General features: G+C 46.3%; 1 protein-coding gene across 12 annotated transcripts in view; it reads left to right on the top strand.

The window, feature by feature from the left end:
• Nucleotides 1–5,824: 5,824 nt before the first annotated feature.
• The window catches only part of USP28 (ubiquitin specific peptidase 28), a 75,667-nt gene continuing 57,649 nt past the window's right edge, over nucleotides 5,825–23,842 (top strand). For 4 of the 12 annotated variants that reach the window (XM_051849154.3, XM_070078474.2, XM_051849125.3 and 1 more), the window contains exon 1: nucleotides 6,646–6,831. In XM_051849154.3, the coding sequence (XP_051705114.2) occupies nucleotides 6,775–6,831 (57 nt within the window). In that variant the 5' untranslated portion in view covers nucleotides 6,646–6,774. Of the gene's footprint in view, nucleotides 6,253–6,645; nucleotides 6,832–23,842 lie in introns of those variants that run through there. The other 8 variants (XM_051849147.3, XM_051849140.3, XM_051849123.3 and 5 more) reach the window with 3 other exon arrangements.

The following is a 23,842-nucleotide window of genomic DNA, read 5'->3' as shown; positions in this document are numbered from 1 at the left end:
AACATGCACCAGGAACATCTAAGGGGAACATCTAAGAGGAACACCTGTGCAGCCCCCGAGAGAGCCAGCCGGCGGTGTGCCGCTCCCCCGCGGAAGTGGGGAATGTGGCAGGGGGAACCGCCCTTCCACAGAGGTGGAAGGGTCGGTAGCCAACCCGGGGAGGGCCGAGCAGACAAAAGAACAGCGCAGGGTCCTGTGTCGTTCCTCCACGAAGACGGGGAGCGACAAGTATTTGCTTTATGTGTTTAGGTGCTCTGATATTGGGTACATATATATTTACAATTGTCACTTCCTTTTGCTGGATTGAATGCCTTATCATTATATAATAACCTACCTTGTCTCTTTTTACTACTTATGACTTAAAATTTATTTTATCCAATATAAGTATGCCTATTATGCTTTTTTTTTTTTTTTTGACAGGCAGAGTGGATAGTGAGAGAGAGACAGAGAGAAAGGTCTTCCTTTTGCCGTTGGTTCACCCTCCAATGGCTGCCACAGCCAGCGCACTGCGCTGATCCGATGGCAGGAGCCAGGTACTTATCCTGGTCTCCCATGGGGTGCAGGGCCCAAGCACTTGAGCCATCCTCCACTGCACTCCTGGGCCACAGCAGAGAGCTGGCCTGGAAGAGGGGCAACCGGGACAGAATCCGGCACTCCGACCGGGACTAGAACCCAGTGTGCCGGCGTCGCAAGCCGGAGGATTAGCCTAGTGAGGCGCGGTGCCGGCCCTATTATGCTTTCTTTTGGGTTCTATTTATGTGGAGTATCTTATTCCATCCTTTCATTTTCGGTCTGCATGTGTCCTTAGAAATGAAGTGAGTTCCTTGTAAGCAGCATATACATGGGCCTTTTATTTTCTAACCACTCACTCTTTTAATTGGAGAATTTAATAAGTTGACATTTAGGGGTCAGTGTGGCATAGTGGGTAAAGCCACCACCTGCAGTGCCAACATCCCATATGGGCACCAATTTGAGTTTCAGCTGCTCCACTTCCAATCCAGTCTCTGCTATGGCCTGGGAAAGCAGTATAAGATGGCCCAAGTCCTTGGGCCCCTGTACCTGTGTGGGAGACCCAGAAGCAGCTCCTAGCTTCTGGCTTCGGATCAGCACAGCTCCAGCCATTGCATCCATCTGGGGAGTGAACCAGCAGATAGAAGACCTCTCTCTGTCTCTTTCTCTCTCTCTCTCTCTGTCTCTCTCTCTGCCTCTCTGTAACTCTCTTTCAAATAAATCTTAAAAAAAAAAGACAGACTGTAAGCTCTTTGAGGGAAGAAACCATAGTTATGTTTGTTTAAAAAAATAAGTTGACATTTAAGTTTACTATCATAGGTAAGGCCCTACCACTGCCACTTAATACTTGTTTTCTAGTTTTATTACAGTTACTATCTTTCTCCCACTCTTATAATCTTCACTTGTGATTAAGTGATTTTCTCTAGTAGTATACTTTGACTCCTTGCTTGTTGTTTTTGGTAAGGCTATTATAGATCTTTTGTTTAGTGATTACTGTGAGGCATACAAGTTATTTTGCAATGATAGCAACTTAACATTGATTATAAGATAAACAAATAAGAGTTAAGAAATATTAATGGGAACTCTGCTTGCACGGCTTTCATTCCTCTCCATATTTTGAATTTTTTTTAAGATTTCTTTAATTGAATACAGAATTACAGAGAGAGGGACAAACACACATACAGAGGCATGAAATGGTATGTTTTTGTATTTTACGTCTAATGAATTTGATATCTGGTTACTAACGAGCTTAGCATCTTCATATGATTGGGCTTCCTCTTCTGTAGAGTGCTGCTGAAACTCTTGGCCCTTTTTTTATTTTGTTTCCTTTGAATTTGTTTTCCCCATACTTTCAATCAGAAGTTCTCAATGGAAGAATCTGCATCTTAAAAAACATTTGGCAATGTCTCAAGCCATTTTAAATGGTCACAACTAGTGACTATCTAATCTAGTAGGTAGATGCTAGGGACACTATACAACAGGCAACTCCCCACAACAAAGAATCATCTGATCCAATACATTTATAGTGCAAAAGCGGGGAAACTTTTTCTTCTAGATAATACCATCAGTTTTATGCATTAAAAAGTTTCAGGGCCAGCGCTGTGGTGCAGCGGGTTAATGCCCTGGCCTGAGGCATCGGCATCCCATATGGGCGCCGGTTCTAGTCCCCACTACTCTTCTGATCCAGCTCCCTGCTGTGGCCTGGGAAAGCAGTAGAAGATGGCCCAAGTCCTTGGGCCCTTGCCCCCACGTGGGAGACCTGGAAGAAGCTCCTGGCTCCTGGCTTCGGATTGGTGTAGCTCTGGCCATTGTGGCCAGTTGAGGAGTGAACCATCAGATGGAAGACCTCTTTCTCTGCCTCTCCTCTCTCTGTGTAACTCTATAAAATAAATAAATAATAAATCTTTAAAAAGATATTTTCTTCCATTTTGTGGATATTTTCATTTTCTTCATGGTACTTTGGAAAATTCTTAATTTCAATATAATCAAATGTATTCATCATTCTTGGATGGTGCTTTTTGTGTCTAATTTAAGAAACCCTCTCTATCCCCCCAAATATATTCTTTTTTTAAAAGATTTTTTATTTATTTTCCTTGAAAGTCATAGTTACATACAGAGAGAAGGAGGGGCAGAGAGAGAGAGGGAGAGAGGTCTTCCATCCAATGGTTCACTCCCCAGATGGCTGCAACAGCCAGAGCTGTGCCGATCCAAAGCCAGGAGCCAGGAGCTTCTTCCGGGTCTCCCATGTGGGTGCAGGGGTCCAAAGACTTGGGCCATCTTCTACTGCTTTCCCAGGCTATCGCAGAGAGCTGGATTGGAAATGGAGCAGCCGGGACATGAACCTGCACCCATATGGGATGCTGGCACTGCAGGCATTGGCTTTACCCGCTACACCACAGCGTTGACCTCATAAATTCTGTTTTTACATTTGTCTATAATCCACCTAAAATTGCCTTATGATATGAAGTAGGAGTCTAAAATTAATTTTATATGAATAATTAACTCCCTGAGCATCATTTATTATAAGCTTATCATATCTCTCCTTGTCTTCAATTCTGGTCCGTCCTAATTCAAATTTGTAGAAATCTATGTCCTCATTTATAGTCCCCTATTTTATCATCTCTTTTGAAGGTATTGTTCATTGCCTTCATATAAAAGAAAAATTGGGGGCCAGCACTGTGGCATAGTGGGTAAAGCCACTGCCTATAGTGCTGGCATCCCATATGGGCACGAGTTCATGTCCTAGCTGCTCTACTTCCAATCCAGCTCTCTGCTAATGACCATGGGAAAGCACTGGAAGATGGCCCAGGTCCTTAGAACCCTGCCACCCACATGGGAGATCTGGATGAAGCTCCTGTCTCCTGGCTTTGGCCTGGCCCAGCCCCAGCCATAGTGGTCATTTGGAGAGTGAACCAGAGGATGTAAGATCTCTCTGCCTCTGCCTCTCCTGCTCTGTAACTGCCTTTGAAATACATAAACACATCTTTTAAAAAAATTTTAATAGGAAAATCAGATTCCAAGAATTTCATGAAAACAGTGGCAGATGTTTGATGCACTGGTTTTAAGACACTTGATTGGGACACCTGAATCCTATATCAGGATGCCTTGGTTCAAGTCCACATTCTGCTTCCAACCCAACTTCCTGCTGGAGTGTAACCTGGAAGAAAGCAGATGATGGCTCAAATATGTGGTTTCCTGCCACACATGTGGGAGACCTGGATGCAGTTCTGGGCCCCTGGCTTTAGCCAGGCCAGCCTAGCTGCTGCAAGCATTTGGGGAGTAAACCAGCAGATCAAAGATATCTATGTCTCTCATTCTCATTGCCTTTTAAATAAACAAAAAAGGTTTAAAAAGAATGAAAACAGATTTTAAGAACTTTTAATGTTTCTCTGCTTTTTTAAAAGAAACATAAAGAGGATATCAAGTTATTTTGAATACCAAAGCAAAATACTTCTAAAATGAACTCATTAACCTTACTAGAAATTAGTTCAGTTCTCCACTAATTACCCTGCCTGTAATACATGTTTCAGCAAGGTTGGAAATTCACCATTTTCCTAGCTGTTGAGAAAACTGTACCTAAGGACGTTTCTGACTAGATCATTCCTAGAAAGGAATCCATAGGTCAAAGACCAGTCACACCTGTCAATCAGTTGCAGCCTTTAGCTTTAAAATCCAGTTGCTCAGAGGCAAAAACGTTTTACAAAATAAAGCACAGACCAAACCTAAGTACATGTTTCTTTTTTTTTTTTTTTTAAAGATTTATTTACTTGAAAGTCAGAGAGTTACACAGAGAGAGAAGGAGAGGCAGAGAGGTCTTCCATCTGCTGGTTCACTCCTCAGTTAGCTGCAATGGCCGGAACTCTGCCGATCTGAAGCCAGGAGCCAGTAACTTCTTCTGGGTCTCCCACGTGGGTGTAGGGGCCCAAGGACTTGGGCCATCTTCTACTGCTTTCTCAAGCCACAGCAGGGAGCTGGATTGGAAGTGGAGCAGCCGGGACTCGAACCGGCGCCCATATGGGATGCCGGCACTGCAGGTGGCGGCTTTACCTACTACGCCGCAGCACTTACCCCCCTAAGTATATGTTTCTTGCTTTTTCCTAATGCTTTCCCAAGTTATCCTCTTACTCCACAAAAGCATTCAGTAACACTGAAATGCGATCATTTTATTATAATACAAACTATGGGGTTTGAGATAAATCTGTAGGAGAGAAATTCAGTGACCCTGAAAAACCACTTAGTATTGGGACAAAAATTTCTTCAGGAAAGGGGAAAATAATTTCTCTGGGAACACTCTGGAAATGATTCCTTTTCAAAAACATGCCTATTATTTACTATTGCTCCTTATTAATATTTCATTTTCCCCTGAATACTATCAAAATGATTATTGACAAATAACTAATTACTCTGGCACTGTCATATACGGGCCCTTACGAGGACTGAGAAGGGCTCTTCTGTGGTGACAGCACGTGTTCCATGATACTCACTTTTGATATTTGATCACTGTGAAGCTTGCCAGCTGGTGGCTAAGCAGTTATGTGGACTCTTTCACCAAATGCTACGGTTGAACAGAGTGTCTCTTGCTCAGCACTACGTTAAGTTAAAAGAGGCTAAGAGGATTTATCAGATCCACAGCCCTTGAATCAATTACATCGAATCTTCTTTTTGCTCTGAACCCTGTGTAGAACACACCTCAGAAAAGGGGCTTAATTAAACTTCAGCGTCTCTACTTATCAAATGGTCTGTACCTATCTCTACCTGTACATACCTCTTTCAGAAATGTGTACAGAAGGTTTCTGACAGTCTTTTTAAGCTTTCATGAATACAGAGTTATAGGTTTTGAAACACTAAGACACATTAAAAAAGCAACTTCCTAAAATAAATGTGCGACCGCAAACAAAGGTTGCTCCTGAGACACAGTAAAAACACACAAAAATAGAGCTTTCTAGTAGTACAGAAATAGGCAATGCTGCAAATAAGCAAGACTCAGAAATCAACTTGTTCTGCAAGGACACCCGGGTTGAAGCCAAAAACACAACTTTCGATTACACATGAGAAAAAAGAACAGCCACAACATAAGACGTCCTATCGCCACCAGGCATACACCAAAGAGTCCGCCTGCTGAGTGTGAAGATTCTACGGCAGTATCCCTGCAACAAGGGGAAAAAGGGACCCAGGCATCCCCCAGGGGATGGAAGTGGCCCCAGCCCTAGCCTAGTTCCCTGACAGTAATCAGACCTCGCACGGCTACTGCACCTGTTCCTTACGTCACACACGCTGTGTCCATCATTATCCCAAGAGCACACGAAACGACAGCGCCCACATAAAGAGCCTTCCGAGGGCCAGGTCGGGGCTATGGCACATGCAGTACTGTCAACCCCGTGTCCTGGCACGCTCGGCAGACCGGAGACAACCACGGCGTGAAGTGGACTGTCTGTGACACAATTCCATCTGAAAGCAGAATATGGTTTAGAAGTCGGAGTTCCCACCAAATTGCTGAAAAGTCTATTGCAGCACCTGGGCTTTTAACACATCAAAAACTCCTAGCTCAAACTTAGTAACCAAAACACGACAGCACCGACGCTTGAACTGAAAACCGGAAACGGGAAAACTCAGGGTCACCGCGCCTGGCACCCGTCGGTTAGCAGTGGACAAACCGCTACTTGAGCCTCCGCCTCCCCTTTTCCTAAACACGGCGACAACTTTTCGTGTCCCTAGATTTGGAAATGGCTACCTGGCCAGGAGGTAAAGACTATTATTCGTTCCCAGGCAGTTTCCCACAACCGGAAGCAGCTTTAACTCGTCAGTGGGAAAACTGGAGTTGAGGGCGGGGGGAGATCGGTCCCAAGAAATGAGGGGGGTTTGAGGGCAGAGGGCGGAGACGGAGACTCGGGAACGCAGCATTCGCCCTCCTCAAACCTACTTCCTGGGCACCAACCGTCAGGACCGCAGCCGCCCGGGGCGGTGCCGCTGACCGTTAGCCGGGGGCGGGGCCGAGATCACGTGGCCGGCGCCGGGTCGGAGCACGGCGTGCGCGGGAGCACGCAGAGCGCTCGCGTCTCGGCCGCGCGCGTTGCGTGCGCGCGCAGGCCGGGGGCGGGACGTGTGGGCTGGGCCTTCGGCGCGCGCTGCAGGCGGGGGCGGGACCGGGCAGAGCCGAGTGGAGGGCGGGGGCGAGGGCGGAGCCTAGTCCCGAGGGCTGGACGGCTGTGGTGGCGGCGGCGGCGGCGGCGGGAGGCCGGTGACCCGCGGAGGGGTTCCACGGCCATGACTGCTGAGCTGCAGCAGGACGAAGCGGCCGGAGCAGCGGACGGCCACGGCTCGGTGGGCGCGGGGCGCAGGCGGGAGCGGAGGGGGGCGGGCTCCGGGGCCCGAGGGGGCAGGGTGTGGGGCCCGGGCGGGAGCGGCGCGGGGCGCGGGCCTGCGGGGCTGCGGGGTTGTGGGCTCCGGGAGGCTGGGGGCTGCGGAGGGCGCGGGCGGGGCCGGGTGAGGATGGGGGTCGCGGGAGGAGGTTGAAGTCCTCCCTGGGCGCGGGGCGGCGTCGTGAGGACTTTATCTGTGGGTCGGGGGCCGGGCTGAAGTTGGAGGGGGATTGGGGAATGGGGATCCCAGATATAAAGGGCTGCACGTGGGGTTGTGGGATCCGGGAACACCGGGGAGAGAGCTCCTGGGCTCCGACCTGGGGAGAGAAACTTCCTTTAGGGGCACAGCTTTGTCTGTTTTTGTTTTGCTTTGGCTTTTAAATCCGTTTTATGGCGGTGTTGTTTTAAAGCGTCTAAAGCAGACCAGGGTTATCTGCCTCAAAAACCGGGGTTTATCACCAAATTGCGAGAGCCCGGGAGCCCTGGTTGTCTCTGCCTTTTTTTTTTTTTTAACCGCCCCCCCCCCCCCCCCGCAGCCTCCTCAGAGAGTGCGTTCATCACTCGCGCTGGCTCCTTAGGAAGGAGGAACCGCGTGATGACTCGCAGGTACTCTGATAATGCCCTCCTGTTCCTCATATCCGAAAATCCGTACGAGGATTTCTGGGCTGAGCGCTGGTTTGTGGGGGAGAGGAGGAATCCCAAGGCTGAAGTCCGTGTGCAGACGCCAGAGAAGCGAGCTAGGCGAGAACTTCTAAAGTTACTTTGGAATGTTAGAACTTAACACCACCTCCTCGCCCCTCGGCTGCTGAAAAGAACGGGAAATCTCGGCCCAGCGTTCCAAAACGAGATGGGTCACGAGCGATTTCACATTCAGAACACGAAGCTGTCAGCTCCCTGTGAGAATCCTTTCCTGCTGCTGCTTTTGATGTACTCGGAAGACCAGTGGTGTGCAGCATGGACACACTTAAAACTCATGAACTTAAAGGGACCTCGGGGTCCAGGGCCCCAGAATGGAACTCTGTGGATGGTGTTTCTTGGGCGGATTTCCGACGGGAAGGGGTGCTGTGAGATGCTCACAAGTGCCTTTTGGGATGTGAGTCAGGGTTTAGTCTGTCTCCTTTGAGAGATCATTTGTTTTTAGCCCAGTGAGTTAAAACAGGTGGGAAAATTTTAGGTTGGAGGCCATCTTTCTGATTTAGAGAAGTGACTATCCGAAGGGCAGCAGGTCATATTTAAATTTGCTGGGGTGCTGTCACTTTAGACCACGTGCTTATTAATCAGAGACATCTTCCTTCACCCCTGTCACAGGTTGAGGAGTGACCCCCTTTTCAGCACTCCAGTGGAGTTTGCATGGGAGGTGTTTGATGGGCATTTGTATATAAGTCATAGCTATTTTGGGAAGGCCTGGCACTGCAATGGCCCGGCTGGCTGGAGTCCCCTGATTCCTGGCCACCTGCAGAGTGATGACATTTACTGTTCTTCCCAGTGATTTGCCCTGCACTGACAGATGATAAGCTTGGAATGCTGGATAATGTTTGCCCTTTTTAGTCTTGCTAATGTAAAATGCTTCAAGTTAGCAGGCCAGGTGGAAGGAACTTATATGGGGAAAGGACCTTGGCTGTCTTAGCAGAGAGATTTTAATAACTTCTTTGGTCATCTTCATATGGCTCATGTTAGAATGCACTCTTCTATTTCAAATTCTCTGAGGTGTTCCACCTTCCTTTTAGAAGAAAATTAATTGTCCTTGTTGAAAGAGCTGTCTACTCCCCCATCACACACACACACACACACACACACAGAACCTATTTAAAACCTAGAATACATCCTTTCCCTTATTGGTCAGTTGTATACAGGGCACACCCTTTATAGCCTTACAAGAATTTTAGTGAGAGAAAAATATAGTACTCAGGAAACATGCTGTCAGGATGTGCTGGAATCTAAAAGTGGATACTTTGTGATATCACTAAATCCTCCAGACTGTAGACTGATATTTGCATATTTAAAGCAATTACCTAGTGACAGGTTCCGTTTTATTTATTTATTTATTTATTTGACAGGCAGAGTTAGAGAGAGAGAGAGAGAGAGAGAAAGAAAGGTCTTCCTTCTGTTGGTTCACCCCCCAAATGGCCACTACGGCCGGAGGTATGCCGATCCGAAGCCAGGAGCCAAATGCTTCCTCCTGGTCTCCCATGCAGGTGCAGGGGCCCAGGTACTTGGGCCATCCTCCACTGCCTTCCCGGGCCACAGCAGAGAGCTGGCCTGGAAGAGGAGCAACCGGGACTAGAACCTGGCACCCAGATGGGATGCTGGCGCCGCAGGCAGAGGATTAACAAAGTGAGCCACGGCGCTGGCCCAGGTTCCTGTTTTCTAATCAATTTTTGACTTAGATAAAAACCAGGAGCAGAGTTTACTGTTACTGCGAGATAAACAACTTGAAGTCAGTTTACTTCTTGTACACCTAAGATTCTTGACTGAGGATTAGCATCATAATTTTTTTTAAGATTTACTTATTTATTTGAAAGGCAGTGTTACAGAGAGAGAGAGAGAGGGAGAGACAGAGAGAGACATCATCTGTCTGCTGATTCCCTCTCCAGATGGCTGACATGGTAGGAGCTGGGCCAATACAAAGCCAGGAGCCAGGAGTTTCTTCTGGGTCTCCCATGTGGGTGCAGGGGCCCAAGGACTTGGGCCATCCTTTACTGCTTTCCCAGGCACATTAGCAGAGAGCTGGATCAGAAGTGTTGCAGTCAGGATATGAACTGTTGCCCCTATGGGTTGCTGGTGCTGTGGGTGGCCTGTGGGTGGCTTTATCTACTACGCCACAGCACTGGTCCCAGTAATTTTTTAAAAATGTATTTCTTTCATTCATTTGAAAGGCAGTAAGACACAGAGAGCTCTTTCATCCACTAATTCACTCCCCAGTTGTCCACAACAACCAGGGTTGGGTCAGGCCCAAACCAGGAACTCGGAACCCAATCTAGTCTACCCACATGAGCAGCAGGGACCCAAGTGCTTGAGCCATCATCTGCTGCATCCAGGGTACATATTAGCAGGAAACCAGAATTGGGAGTGGAGGTGGGCCTTGAACCCAGGGACTCCATATATGGGATGCAAGCGTCCTATACAGTGGATGGCATCTTGCACTGTGCATTCTTTATGCCAGTCCTATGAAGCTTGCCAGTAGCCATGAAAATTTAATGTCCTTTTTGCTTTCTCTTGATGTATTGACTCTTACTTCCTTGCACCTTGTCTCATTAATTGTAGGCCTGGGAACGTAAATCAGTGGTTGGCTTCTACAACTCTCCCACTTCTGAGCTGTAAACAGTTGTACTCACACAGCGAGTACAAAGACCTCAGTAGACAAATAGCATCTCACCAGGCAAGATTCTTCCACGTGTTCTGTTTCACCAAAGAAAGTTAAGCCAATAGCACAGTGAAGCAAATACTTCGCAAGGAAGGCAATGGTGCTGATAATAATTACAGGCAACACTGACAAAGCAGGCGCTGTACACCAGACCATGTGCTCAGAACTTAGCACATTTCGTCCCAGTAGTCTGTGACAGCTCCGTGAAGTGTCTGTGAGAAGGATTATGCCTGTTAAATAATTTGTCCAGCGTCACTCAGCTGGGGAATGGTACAGCCAGAACTGAACATAGGCAATTCTGACTTGAGGAACCCAAGGCATTGCTGGTCCTATGCTTAACTGCTGGACTAGTGTCCCAGCTCAGACCCCTCCTGTTATTTTCCTAATGCCTTCTGTAGAACTCTTGTCCTGGTGTGTGTGTGTGTGTTTTTTTTTTAAGATTTGTTTTATTTATTTGAAAAAGAGAGGTCTTCCATCCGCTCTCCATTTAAATGGCTGCGATGGTCAGAGCTGAGCTGATCTGAAGCTGGGAGCCAGGAGCTTCTTCCCGGTCTCCCATGTGGGTGCAGGGGCCCAAGCACTTGGGACATCTTTTACTGCTTCTCCAGGCACATCAGCAGGGAGCTGGATTGGAAGTGGAACAGCTGGAACTCAAAACTGGCACCCGTATGGGATGCCAGCGCCACAGGCGGAGGCGTCACCTGCTGTACCACGGTGCCGGCCCCTCATCCCGGGGTTTTAACTTGTAAAGCTCCTGCGCTTTTTCTAAGGAGACAACCTTTTCAACAACCCCACCCCCTTTTTTTAAAAAAAATATGTATTTTATTTATTTGAAAGGCAGAGTTAGAGAGAGAGAGCTTCCTTCCACCGATTCTTCCAGGTCTCCCATGTGGCTGCAGGGGCCCAAGCTCTTGGACCATCCTCTGTTGCTTTTCCAGGTACAATTAACAGGGAGCTGGATGGAAGTGAAGCAGCCAGGACTCAAACCAGTGCTCATACAGGATGCTGGTGTTCGCTCGTATGGGACACGACCTAACCTGCTGTGCTGTGATGCCAGCCTCTTTTTCACCTTTCTTGACTGAGCTCATTGATACCTAAAGAAAACTTCCTGTCTCATGTTTTATCCTCACTCCAGCATCTCATCTCTTTTATTTTAGTGGACGATAGACTTCTCCTCTTCCCCCTTTATTTCTTAGAGATAACTCTAAGTGAGGGCCATGGGTGGCCTGTAGCAGCTTTATCTACTATGCCACAGCATTGGTCCCAGTCAGTTTTTAAAAGTTTATTTCTTTTCATTCATTCATTCATCCACTAATTCACTCCCCAGTTGCCTTACTGGGGAGAGACTGAAAATCTCTGGAGGTTTTTTTTTTTTTTTTAAAGATGTGTTAATTTATGTGAAAAGAGTTACAAAGAGAGGGAGAGAGAGACGTATCAGTCTACTGGTTCACTCCCCAAATGGCTGCAACAGCCATAGCTAGGCCAAATCAGAGTCAGGAGCCAGGAACACTAGGGCTGTCTTCTGCTGCCTTCCCAAGCCCATTAGCAGAGAGCTGGACTGGAAGTGGGACAACTGGGACTTGAACTGGCGCTGAAATGGGATGCTGGCCTTGCAGGCAGGGTTTAATCCACTGCACCGCAGTGCTGGCCCTGGCCCCATCTGGAGACCTTTTTGAATGACTGTTGTGGGAGGATGTCACTATCCTCTAGTAGGTACAAGTCAGGAATGCTGCTAAACACCGTACTGTGTCCTGGATGACCCTCCAAAACCCAAATTATGTGGCCCAAAGTGTAACTTGTGCTGGGCCTGAGAAACTGATCCAGATGATGTCTCTCTTCACTCTTATGTCACTGCCCCTTTATCAGCTAGCCTAATCCTCAGACTCCTTCACTGTCTTTTTCTCTGTGTGTGTGTGTGTTTTTAAGATCTGTATGATTTATTTATTTGAAGTGCAGAGTGATAGAGGGGGAGAGACAGAGAGAAGGAGAGAGAGAGAGAGAGATATCTTGTGTCTGCTGGTTCCCTCAAATGGTGCAGGAGCCAAAGCTGGGCCTGGCCAAAGCCACATGGGTGGCAGGGACACAAGCACCTGCATCACTGGCTGCTTTCCCAGGCACATTAGCAGGAAGCTGGACTGGAAGCAGAGCAACCAGGACTCATACCAGCAGTCTGATATGAGAGACTGGCCCCACCTTCACTGTCTTCTAGTCCCTTGCTACTCAAACTAGTTCATGGACAAGCAGCAGCCATATCACCTAGGATTAGAAATGCAGAAACTGGGCTTGCTGGAGCCACTTTGTACTGCTGTCCAAGAAACTATGTACATCTCTTCCAGCTCTGTCTTCTGTGACCCCATGTTGGTTGAAATTGCCAAGGTAGGAGGCAAAGCAAGGAAAACACACCTACTACAAATCAGCCCACCACTGCTTGGACCTCCACCCAGTGCTGTTGCTTCCGATTCTGCCTTTTGACAAGATTTCTTGGGTGATTCATTTACACATTAAACTTTGAGAAACTTATAGTTAGAATTCTCATTTTCCATTCTGCTGAGCCCATGTGTCTTCAGTCCCCAGACAGAGCAACAGGAAAATCCTCTGCTACCCTGTCCAGCTGTTGTCTTGTCCACCACCTTCCTTTCATGTTGTTTGCTTTTGGAACAAAGTTTTTACTACACTTGATCTTAGCCAAAAGGCCGAGAAGCGATGGAACAAAGTTTTTAAAGCTCCTGTTTCTTTTCCAAAACATTTTTCCAATGACAGTATAATTCAAACTCAATGTAAAATACAGACCTGAGCAAGATAACTCCCAGCTGACTGGAGTGTGAGACAGGTTAGTTCCCAGATCTCAGCACAAAGCTTCAGGTGACAGCAGCAGCATCTGCAACGGCCCAGTTATGAGATGGCCACGGGTGCTGTGTGGTTCTGTCTGGGCTCCAGTGGGGAGGGGACTGGTTGCCCAGAGGCCTGTGGAGAGGCCAACCAGGCAGCGGCAGGCTAGGTTATAGTACAGAAAGTAAGTGGTTTTATGTCATCAGCATCTGCCAGGCTGCCCACCTGTGAACCTTGCCAGAGTGTGCCTTTAAAAAAAATGCAAAAGATTTATTTATTTAAAAGGCAAAGTTAGAGAGAGAGAATCTCTTCCAACTGCTAGTTCACTCCCTCAGATGACCACAACCACAGGGTTTGGTTTAGTTTGAAGCAAGGATCCAGGAACTCCATCTGGGTCTTCCATGTAGGTAGCAGGGACCCAAACACTTGAAGCTTTCTTAGGCACATTAGCAGGGCACTGGATCAGAAATGGAGCAGGGGCCGGCACTGTGGTGTAGTGGGTAGGGCCGCTGCTTTCAGTACGGGCGCTGGTTCGAGACTCAGCTGCTCCACTTCAGATCCAGCTCTGTGCTATGGCCTGGGAAAGCAGCAGAAGATGACCCAAGTCCTTGGGCCCCTGCATCCGCGTGGGAGACCTGGAAGAAGCTCCTGGTTCCTGGCTTCGGATTGACATAGCTCCAGCCATTGCAGCCAGTTGGGGGAGTGAACTAGCGGATGGAAGACCACCCCCCGCCTTTCCTTTTCTCTCTGTGTAACTCTGACTTACAAATACATAAATAAATCTTTTTTTTTTTTTTTTTTTTTGACAGGCAGAGTGGATAGTGAAAGAGAGAGACAGAGAGAAAGGTCTTCCTTTTGCCATTGGTTCACCCTCCAATGGCCGCCACGGCTGGTGCGCTGCGGCCGGCGCACTGCGCTGATCAGAAGGCAGGAGCCAGGTACTTCTCCTGGTTTCCCATGGGGTGCAGGGCCCAAAGACTTGAGCCATCCTCCACTGCCTTCCCGGGCCACAGCAGAGAGCTGGCCTGGAAGAGGGGCAACCGGGAAAGAATCCGGCACCCCCGACCGGGACTAGAACCCGGTGTGCCGGCGCCACTAGGTGGAGGATTAGCCTAGTGAGCTGCGGCGCCGGCCCATAAATAAATCTTTAAAAAAAAAAAAAAAAAAGGAGCAGCCAGGACTTGACTCACTGTTGCTGGTTTGCACCACAATGACAGCTGAGAGTGGGCTTTTAGTAAGTCTTTATTACTATAGAGTGAAACAGATATGATGGAGGTGACTAGTGACTGATCACCATTTGGTCAAATCAGTGCCCTGTCAGTAGTAATTTTTTTTCTTTCACTGTATTCCCTTTTTGTTTCACCTTCTCAACTCATATTCGCATGCTTTTATTATTACTAAGGCATTTATGATCCTTCAGTATTACTTTTTTATTGATATTTATTTTGGGGTTTGATTTTATTGTTATTTCTTACTAACTACTATGCTTTTTCCTAAAAACATCAGGGTATATTTTTTAATCATTGGCTGTAGTCTCATCACAGAAGTGTTACAGTACACCCTCAGTTCTTAGCTATCATCTATCTATCTTTTTTTTTTTTTTTTTTTTGACAGGCAGAGTGGTCAGTGAGAGAGAGAGACAGAGAGAAAGGTCTTCCTTTTGCCATTGGTTCACCCTCCAATGGCCGCCACGGCTGGCGCGCTGCGGCCAGTGCACCGCACTGATCCGATGGCAGGAGCCAGGTGCTTCTCTTGGTCTCCCATGCGGGTGCAGGGCCCAAGGACTTGGGCCATCCTCCACTGCCTTCCTGGGCCACAGCAGAGAGCTGGCCTGGAAGAGGGGCAACCGGGACAGAATCCGGCTCCCCGACCGGGACTAGAACCCGGTGTGCCGGCGCCACAAGGTGGAAGATTAGCTTATTGAGCCGCAGCGCTGGCCGCTGTATCTTTTAAAAAAATTTTTTTTGTTTGTTTATTTGAAAGGCAGAGTTACAGAGAGAAAAGAGAGAGAGGTCTTCCATCCACTGGTTCACTAACCAAATGGCCACAACGGACAAAGGTGGGCCAATCCAAAGCCAGGAGCTTCTTGGGCTTCCACATGGGTGCAGGAGTCCAAGCACTTGGACCATCTTCTGCTGCTTTCCAGGGCCATTAGTAGAGAGCCGGATCAGAAGCAGAACAGCTAGGACTTGAACTGGGTTTCCGTATGGTCAATTCATATGCCAGTGCCACAAGGCTGGCCCTGGCTATGTCATTGTATAGTGTTCTTATGACTCTTAGCCCTGGTACATAGCCATTTAAGGAGAGTGTGTGTGTGTGTATATATATATTATATATATATATTTTTTTTTTTTTTGACAGAGTTAGACAGTGAGAGAGAGAGAGACAGAGAGAAAGGTCTTCCTTCTGTTGGTTTACCCTCCAGATGGCCGCTACGGCTGGTGCGCTGCATCAATCCGAAGCCGGAAGCCAGGTGCTTCCTCTTGGTCTCCCATGCCCCAAGCACTTGGACCATCCTCCACTGCCTTCCCGGGCCACATCAGAGAGCTGGCCTGGAAGAGGGGCAACCGGGACAGAATCTGGCGCCCCAACCAGGACTAGAACCTGGTGTGCCGCCTCCGCAGGTGGAGGATTAGCCTAGTGAGCCTCGGTGCCAGCCAAGAGAGTGTGTATTCTTAATCACATCTCTGCCTACAGCTCAGTGTCCTGTTGGTGCCTGCACTGCCGCAGCTCACTTCCTGGCTTCTGTTCCCTTGTATTTTTGGGTCCTGCATTACTCTTGTTCTTCTATTTTTATTTTTCTTCTATCCTACAGATTAACCATTTGTACTCTTGGCTTCCGAAGCCGCTTTTTTTTTTTTTTTAAAAGCTATATTTATTTATTTTGAAAGAGATACAGAGAGGGAAAGTGAGACCTTCCACCTGCTGGTTGACTCCCCAAAAGACCACAATAGCTGGCACTGGGCCAGGCTGAAGCCAGAGCTTCGTCTGGGTCTTCCATGTGTGTGGCAGAGGCCTAGACACTTGGACCATCCATCTTCTTTGCTTTCCCAGGCACATTAGCAGGGAGCTGGATCAGAAGTGGAGCAGCTGAGACATGAACCGGCACCCATATGGGATGCCAGTGTTGCAGGCAGTGGCTTAACCTGCTGAGTCACACTGCTTGTCCCTCATTACTTTTTTATTAACTGCTTCCAAATCTGCATTTCTCATCCTGAGTTGTAGATGACTTCCACCCTTTGTTCCGAAATGCTTTTTTAGCAGTCCTATTTGAATAGCAACCTCATAAAACATGTGTTGTGTGCTGATTGTCCAAGGGATGTTGTATTACCTTGCTACTGGAGAGGAAACTGAGATGCAGCTAGTATCATGGCTTATAAGGGTCTCGTTTGAGATTTTAAACTGAAGTCTTTTTACTTCCATATTGCAGATGAAAAATGGGTCTACCTGAAATGAAATCCTAAATAGTAAGTTGCATCTTCAAGGCACTCTGACTTGAAACGTAACAGTTTACATACTGTAGCACAAGCCTTTCTGAAAACAGACTTTTTGACTAACACTTGAGTATGAAGCACTTTAACTTATGTTTTCATTGAACCCTCACAGCAACCCAATGAAGTAAAATTAGGATAGCCAGTAAGTAGAATTTGCAAAGTTACACAGCCAGTAAATGATAAAACTGAAACTATTAAGATAGCTACTTTTCTCCGATGATGCCAACTTTTGCTACAAACTCCAGATGGTTTAGTTGGATAGGCAGGTCATACTTTGTTACATTTATTTATTTATTTATTAATCAATCAATCAATCAATCACTCTAATGACAATTCCTACATGCATTGCTTCATTTCAACATCACCAATGCTGTCAAAGCTTATGGGATACTTATTTCCCAGATGTAGAAACTATTGCCAGGAAGCTAATGTATGCTGGAATGTAGCTGCATTGTGTTATTTCCATATACGAAGGGTCCCATATCAAAAAGGAGGCAAAATAAGATGCCCAGGGTCATGAGGAGGGGCCTACAGCATGCTGTGTGATGCCTGGTGGTCACTGCCAATCTGCATCCTAATCACGTGTCCTTTTTCCAATTTTTCAGCCCAAGTTAATACTTTTTTTTTTTCCTGCCCCACCTCTCTGCTTCCTTCCTTCCTTTTTGAAGTAGAATTTTATGTATACATCTTTCTACTGATTTTTTTTTAAATTAAGGTACCATCCAAAGGTAACTACTTTAGAGTATACAAATTCAATGGCTTTTAGTACAGTCACAGTTTTGTGCAGTTATCACCTCTGCTTAATTCTAAAAATGTTTCCATAACCACAAAAGAAAACTCCATATCCATAAAGTAATCACTTCTATTCTGTCCTGTCCTCAGCCCCTGGCAATACTGATTTACTTTCTCTTTATAGATTTACCTATTTTCATATGAATGGAATTATACAATATGTGGCTTTTGTTATATGGTGAATTACTCAGTGTAACAGTTTTAAGGTTCATCCAAGTTGGTCTGGTCCAGCTGATTTAAACAACTCAGTTTTAATGACCGAGTAATATTCTACTGTGTGTTTATGCAGTTGGCCCTCTATCTGAAGGTTCTACACTTGCAGATTCAGCCAACCAGGAATCGAAAATATTCTGAAAGAAGAAATTGTATCTGTTGAATGTGTCAGCCCCCTCCTCTCTTTTTTTAAGCATTAAACTGTTTATTGAAAGGCAGTGTGATGGGGTGGGGGTGGGGCAGGAAAGGAGCTAGGTCTTCCATCTCCTGGTTTTCTTTCCAAATGCCCACAACAGCCAGGGTTGAGCCAGGCCAAAGCCAGGAGGAGCCAGGAACTTCATTTAATCTCCCACGTAGGTGGCAGGAACCCAAGCACTTGGGTGATCACCTGCTGCCTCCCATGCATTAGCAGGAGACTAGGTTGGAAGCATAGCTGCTGGGACTGTGTTATGGGATGGGGGCGTCCTAAGAGGTGGCTTAGTATGCTGCAGCACGGTGCCCTCTGCAGGCACACTGTATTAGATATTCTAAGTAAGAGGTGATTGAAAGTATATAGGAAGGCATACATAGGCTAAGTGTAAATACCGTGCCGTTTTATGTAAGGGGCTTGAGCACCTGAGGATTTTGGCATCCCTGGGAGTTTTGGAACCAACCCCCTATGGATGTGGAGGGACAGCTGTACTAGTGATGGACATGTGAATTACTTCCATCTTTTGGCTGTTGTAGATAGTTCTGCTATGAATGTTTGTGTACAACCTTCTGAATACCTGTTTTCCATTCCATTGGAATGTACCTAGGAATGGAATTGCTGAGTTGCATAGTAATTCTGTGTTTAATTTTTGAGAAACTGCCAGCTGTTTTTCATAGCAGATGTACCTGTGTGCAATGTAGTTTCTATACATCTTCACCAAACACTTAGTATTTTCCTGCTGTGTTTGATGATTACCAGTGCTCTTACTTGATTTGCATTTCCCTCATTGGCTAATGATATTAAGCATCTTTTCATAATATATCTTCTTTAGCAAAATATCTGGTCAAGTTCTTTGCCCATTTTTGAACTGGGTTACTTTACTTGGTTGTTGAGAGTTCTTTATGTAATCTGGATGCTAGATCCTTCTCAGCTAGGTGATTTGAAAATATTTTCTCCCATTCTGCAGGTTGTCATTTCATTTTTTAATGATATTCTTGATGCACAAAGATGTTTAATTTTGATGATATCCAATTTATTATTTTTTAATTTTATTTGTTGCTTGTACTTTTGGTATCTTATATAAAAATTCATTGCCAAATCCAGGATCATGAAGATTTTCCTTTGTGTCTTCCTTTAAGAATTTTCTAGTTTTAGCTCTTAGATTTAGGTTGTGGATCCATTTTGGGTTAATTTTTGTATAATGTGTAGGTTGGAGTTCAGTGTCATTTTTTTTGTTGTTGTTTGTGGTATACAGTGTGCCAGCTTTATAGAAGAGACTACACAGTGTATCAGTTCATTTCCATTACTATAACAAAATTCCCAAGGCTGGGTACTTCATAAGAAAAGAGGTTTATTTAACTCACAGTTTTGCAGGCTGAAAGTCCAAGGTCAGGTGGTCCCCTCCATTTGGCCTCTGGTGAGGGCTCCCTTGGCTGAGACACAGCCTGGCAGATGGCATCACTGTAGGAGCAGGTGCAAGAAGGCGAGATCACACGGAGAGTGGGGGAGTGTCCAGTCTTGCTCTTTTGTGGCTCCTTTCTCATGAGAACTAACCAGGGTCTCATGAGAACTACATTAATTCCTTCTAAGTGTGACACTAAATGACCTAATCATTTCCCACTAGTTTGTCCCACCACAGAGATTCATGCATCTCCCGACACTGCATCCTTAGGAACAGGCTCCCAGCACACGGACCTATGGGGAACGCAGTCAGATCACGTCCAAAGCATAACAGATGGCATCCTTGCTGAAAATTAATTGAACGTAGAGTATGAGTTTATTTCTAGGCTCTCAGTTCTGTTCCATTGGTCTGCATATCTGTTTATGCCAGTTCTACAGTGTTATTATTACAGGAGCTTTGCAGTAAGTTTTGTAATTGGGAAGCGTGAGTCCTTTACGTTTGTTCTTTTCAATATTGTTTTGGCTTGTCAGGATCCCTTGAAATTCTGTACGAATTTGAGGATCAACTTTTCCATTTTTGCAGAAATGGCCTTTGGAATTCTGATAGGGTTTTCATTGAAGAGAGAGAGAGAGAGAATGTCTTCCATCCTCTGGTTCACTACCCAGATGGCTGCAACAGCTAGGGCTGGGCCAGGCCAAAGCCAGGAGCCAGGAACTTCTTCCAGGTCTCTCATGTGAGTGCAGGGGCCCAGGCACTTGGACTATCTTCTGCTGCTTTTCCCAGGCCATTAGCAAGAAGCTGGATTGGAAGTGGAGCAGGTGAGACAACCTGGCACCCACATGAGATTCTGGCATCACAGGTGGCAGCTTTACCTGCTACCTCACAATGCTTGCCCCTTATGTGCCAGTTTGATTGGGCCACAGGATGTCAAGACATTTGGTCAATTACTATTCCAGGTGTGTCTGTGAGGATATTTCTTTTTTTCTTTCTTTCTTTCTTTCTTTTTTTTTTTTTTATTAAAGATTGATTTATTTATTTGCAAGTCAGAGTTACACAGAGAGAAGCGAGGTGGGGGGAGGGAGAGAGAAAGGGGTCTTCCATCCAATGGTTCACTCCCCAACTGGCCACAATGGCTGGAGCTGCGCTGATCTGAAGCCAGGAGCCAGGAGCTTTTTCCAGGTCTCCCACGTGGGTGTAGGGGTCCAAGGACTTGGGCCATCTTCTACTGCTTTCCCAGGCAGAAACAGAGAACTGAATTGGAAGTGGAGCAGCCAGGACTCGAACCAGCACCCTTATGGGATGCCGGCACTTCAGGCCAGGGCGTTAACCCGTTGCACCACAGGGCCGGCCCCAAGGATATTTCTGAATGAGGTTAATGTTGAAACAGTACACCGAGGCCGGTGCTGCGGCTCAATAGGCTAATCCTCCGCCTGCAGCACCAGCACCCCAGGTTCTAGTCCCAGTTGGGGCGCCAGATTCTGTCCCGATTGCTCCTCTTCCAGGCCAGCTCTCTGCTGTGGCCCAGGAAGGCAGTGGAGGATGGCCCAAGTCCTTGGGCCCTGCATCCACATGGGAGACCAGGAGAAGCACCTGGCTCCTGGCTTCGGATCAACGCGGTGCGCCGGCCACAGTGCACCGGCCGCAGCGGCCACTGTGGGGTGAACCAACGGGAAAGGAAGACCTTTCTCACTGTCCACTCTGCCTGTCCGAAAAAAAAAAAAAGAAAAGAAAAGAAGCAGTACACTGAGTAAAGCAAACTGGCCTTCCTAATGTGGGGAGCCTCATTCAGTCAGTTGAAGATTTGGATAGAACAGAAAGGCCAAGGAAGAGGGAATTTCACCTTTCTAACTACCTGAGCTGGGACAACAGTCTTTGCCTGCCCTTATACTGGAATTTATATCAAGGGCTTTCCTGGTTTTGGGGCCTTAGACTTGGACTAGAACTCCACCACTTAGGCCAATTGTGGCATAGCTGGCAAAGCCACTGCCTGCAATGCCTGTATCCCTATGGGTGCTGGTTCGAATCTTGGGTATTCCACTTCCAATCCAGCTCCCTGCTAATGTTCCTGAGAGACCAGCAGGAAGGGGCCCAAGTCTGTACCCATGTTTGAGACCTGGAAGAAGCTCATAGCTTTGGCGTGGAGCCTGGCCTGGCTTAATCTTAACTGTTGTGGCCATTTGGAGAGTGAACCAGCAGGTGGAAGATCTCCCTCCCTACCTCCCTCTCTCCTTCCTCCCTTGTTACAGAGAGGCAGAGGCAGAGAGAGGTCCTCCATCTGCTGGTTCACTTCCCAGATGGCCGCAACAGCCGGAGCTGTGCTGATCTGAAGCCAGGAGCCAGGAGCTTCTTCCGGGTCTCCTACACAGGTGCTAGGGCCCAAAGACTTGGGCCATCTTCCCCTGGAAGACCTCTCTTTCTGTCTCTCCCTCTTGCTCTCTGTAACTCTGCCTTTCAAATAAAGAAAATAAATCTTAAAAAAAAAAAAAAAAAAAAAAAAAAACCTCCACCACTCGTTTCCTGCATCCAGTTTGCTGATTGCAGATCTTGAGACTTCTCAACCTCCGTTGCTATGTGATCCAATTCTTTGTTGTAAATCCTTGTAATAAATCTCTGTTTATAAGTGGAGCATCCCTAATCCGAAACTCTGAAATCCAAAATGTTCTGAAGTCTGAAACTTTCTGAGTTGCCAGCATGATTTTGCTTATGGATTTGGGCTTTCAGATTAGGGATTCTTAACCAGTAGTCTGTGGGAAGTATTCTGAACTCTGGGGAAAAAAACCCAAAATCTGAAACACTTCTGGTCCCAGCATTGTGGATAAGGATGTTTAACCTCTATGTGAATGTACCTTGCATTGGTCTGTTTCTTTGAAGAACCATAATGCAGTCTTCTAATCCATGAACCTGAATGTCCTTCAGTTGTCAGATCGTCTCTTAAGTTAAAGAAGTTAAAGAAGCAACTGTTTTGTAGCTGTCAGTATACAAATATTTCACCTCCCTGATTAAATTTATTCCCAGATGTTTTATTCTTTTGGGTGAAGTGTACATGGAATTTTCTTAATTTCCTGTTTGGGTTATTGCTGTATGGAAGCAACCGAATTTTGCATGTTTCTTGTACTTTAAAACTTTGCTAAGTTTGTTTATTAGCCCTATTAATGTCTCTGTAGATTCTTTGTGGTTTTGTGAATGTAGGATTATTATGTCATGTGTGAATAGTAATAATTTTACTTTTTCATTTCTAATTTGTATACATTTATTTCTTTCTCTTTGGCTAGAATCTAACAGTACCTAACATGGCAATGGTGAAAGTGGGCATCTTTGTCACATCCTTAATTTTATTTGGGAAGTTTTCAGTCTTTCGGCATTTAACTCTCAGAGAATATTATCCGTGGTATTTTTTTTCTAATAACAGCCCTTTCTCATGCTGAAGACGTTTCCTTTCTATTTCTAGTTTTTTGCTTGTTTTTATCATGTGTGGATGTTGTGTTCTGTCAAATTTTTCTGCATCAACCAAAATGATCGTTCTCAGTGTGGTGTACCACAAGGTTTAGTTGTCAAGCTGCTTTCCTTTTTATGTTGTGGGCAATAACATTCTCCTAGGCAGCCAATTGCAAATATTTGACTAAGCTTTATCTCTTCAATCTTGGAGCTGCTTATAGTATATCCTGCTTCCCATTTTTTCCTGCCAGCATCCTGCCTCTCATCATAACTGGTTTACTCAGTAGGCTTGTAACTCATAGTTAAGCTCTCCTCTCTTTCCCTTTGAACCAGTTGTTTACATGTGCTGACTTCATCTTCTGAAGTCCCTTTTTCACCCTGATATATCTTCCCTACTGAGGCACCTGTAATGCAGATCCATTCATTGTTCATCAGATAAAGTCTGAACTCATCGTGACTCTTGGAACCCTTCAGCAGGGCTGGAATTTGGCCTTGCAGCTGAGACTGGTCACGTGGGATGCCTGTGTCTCACATCTTAGTGCCTAGATTCGAGCCCTAGCTCTGGCTTCTGATTGCAGCTTCCTGCTGATGCACACCCTGGGTGGCAGCAATGAGATGACTCAAGTAGTTGGATCCCTGCCACCCATGAGTAAAACCTGGATTGAAGTCCTGGCTCTTTGCTTTGATTTTGGCTAGCCCAGTCCCAGCCATTGTGGGTATTTGGAGAATGAACAAGCAGATGGGGGTTCACATGCTCTATCTCTGTATTTTTGTGCACCTTTCAAATAAGAGTAAAAAAAAAGAGGCATTCATAATCCAATCCCACTTTATCTTTCTGATCTCTGTTATTTATTAGAAATGGAAACTGCACCCTGAGATCTGTGTAACAGTAACTTAAGATTTTACTATTGTTAGGATCCTAAAACTATAGGCTTATGAATTTAATTCTCATGTTTTCCCCAGTATTTTCCAAGCTTCTCAATTCACCTTTGCAATATTTTTTTTTCTTTAACAGGCAGAGTGGACAGTGAGAGAGAGACAGAGAAAAAGGTCTTCCTTTTTGCCTTTGGTTTACCCTCCAATGGCCGCCACGGCTGGCGCACTGCAGCCGGCGCACAGTGCTGATCCGAAGGCAGGAGCCAGGTGCTTCTCCTAGTCTCCCATGGGGTGCAGGGCCCTAGCACTTGGGCCATCCTCCACTGCTTTCCCGGGCCACAGCAGAGAGCTGGCCTGGAAGAGGGGCAACCGGGACTA

This window comes from Oryctolagus cuniculus, chromosome 1, assembly GCF_051225735.1.
Source record: "Oryctolagus cuniculus isolate XC-2025 breed Fujian yellow rabbit chromosome 1, ASM5122573v1, whole genome shotgun sequence".
In the NCBI taxonomy this organism is placed as follows: Eukaryota; Metazoa; Chordata; class Mammalia; order Lagomorpha; family Leporidae; genus Oryctolagus; species Oryctolagus cuniculus.
The sequence above is the reverse complement of the archived record's forward strand: the minus strand, read 5'-3'. Positions and strand labels throughout refer to the sequence as shown.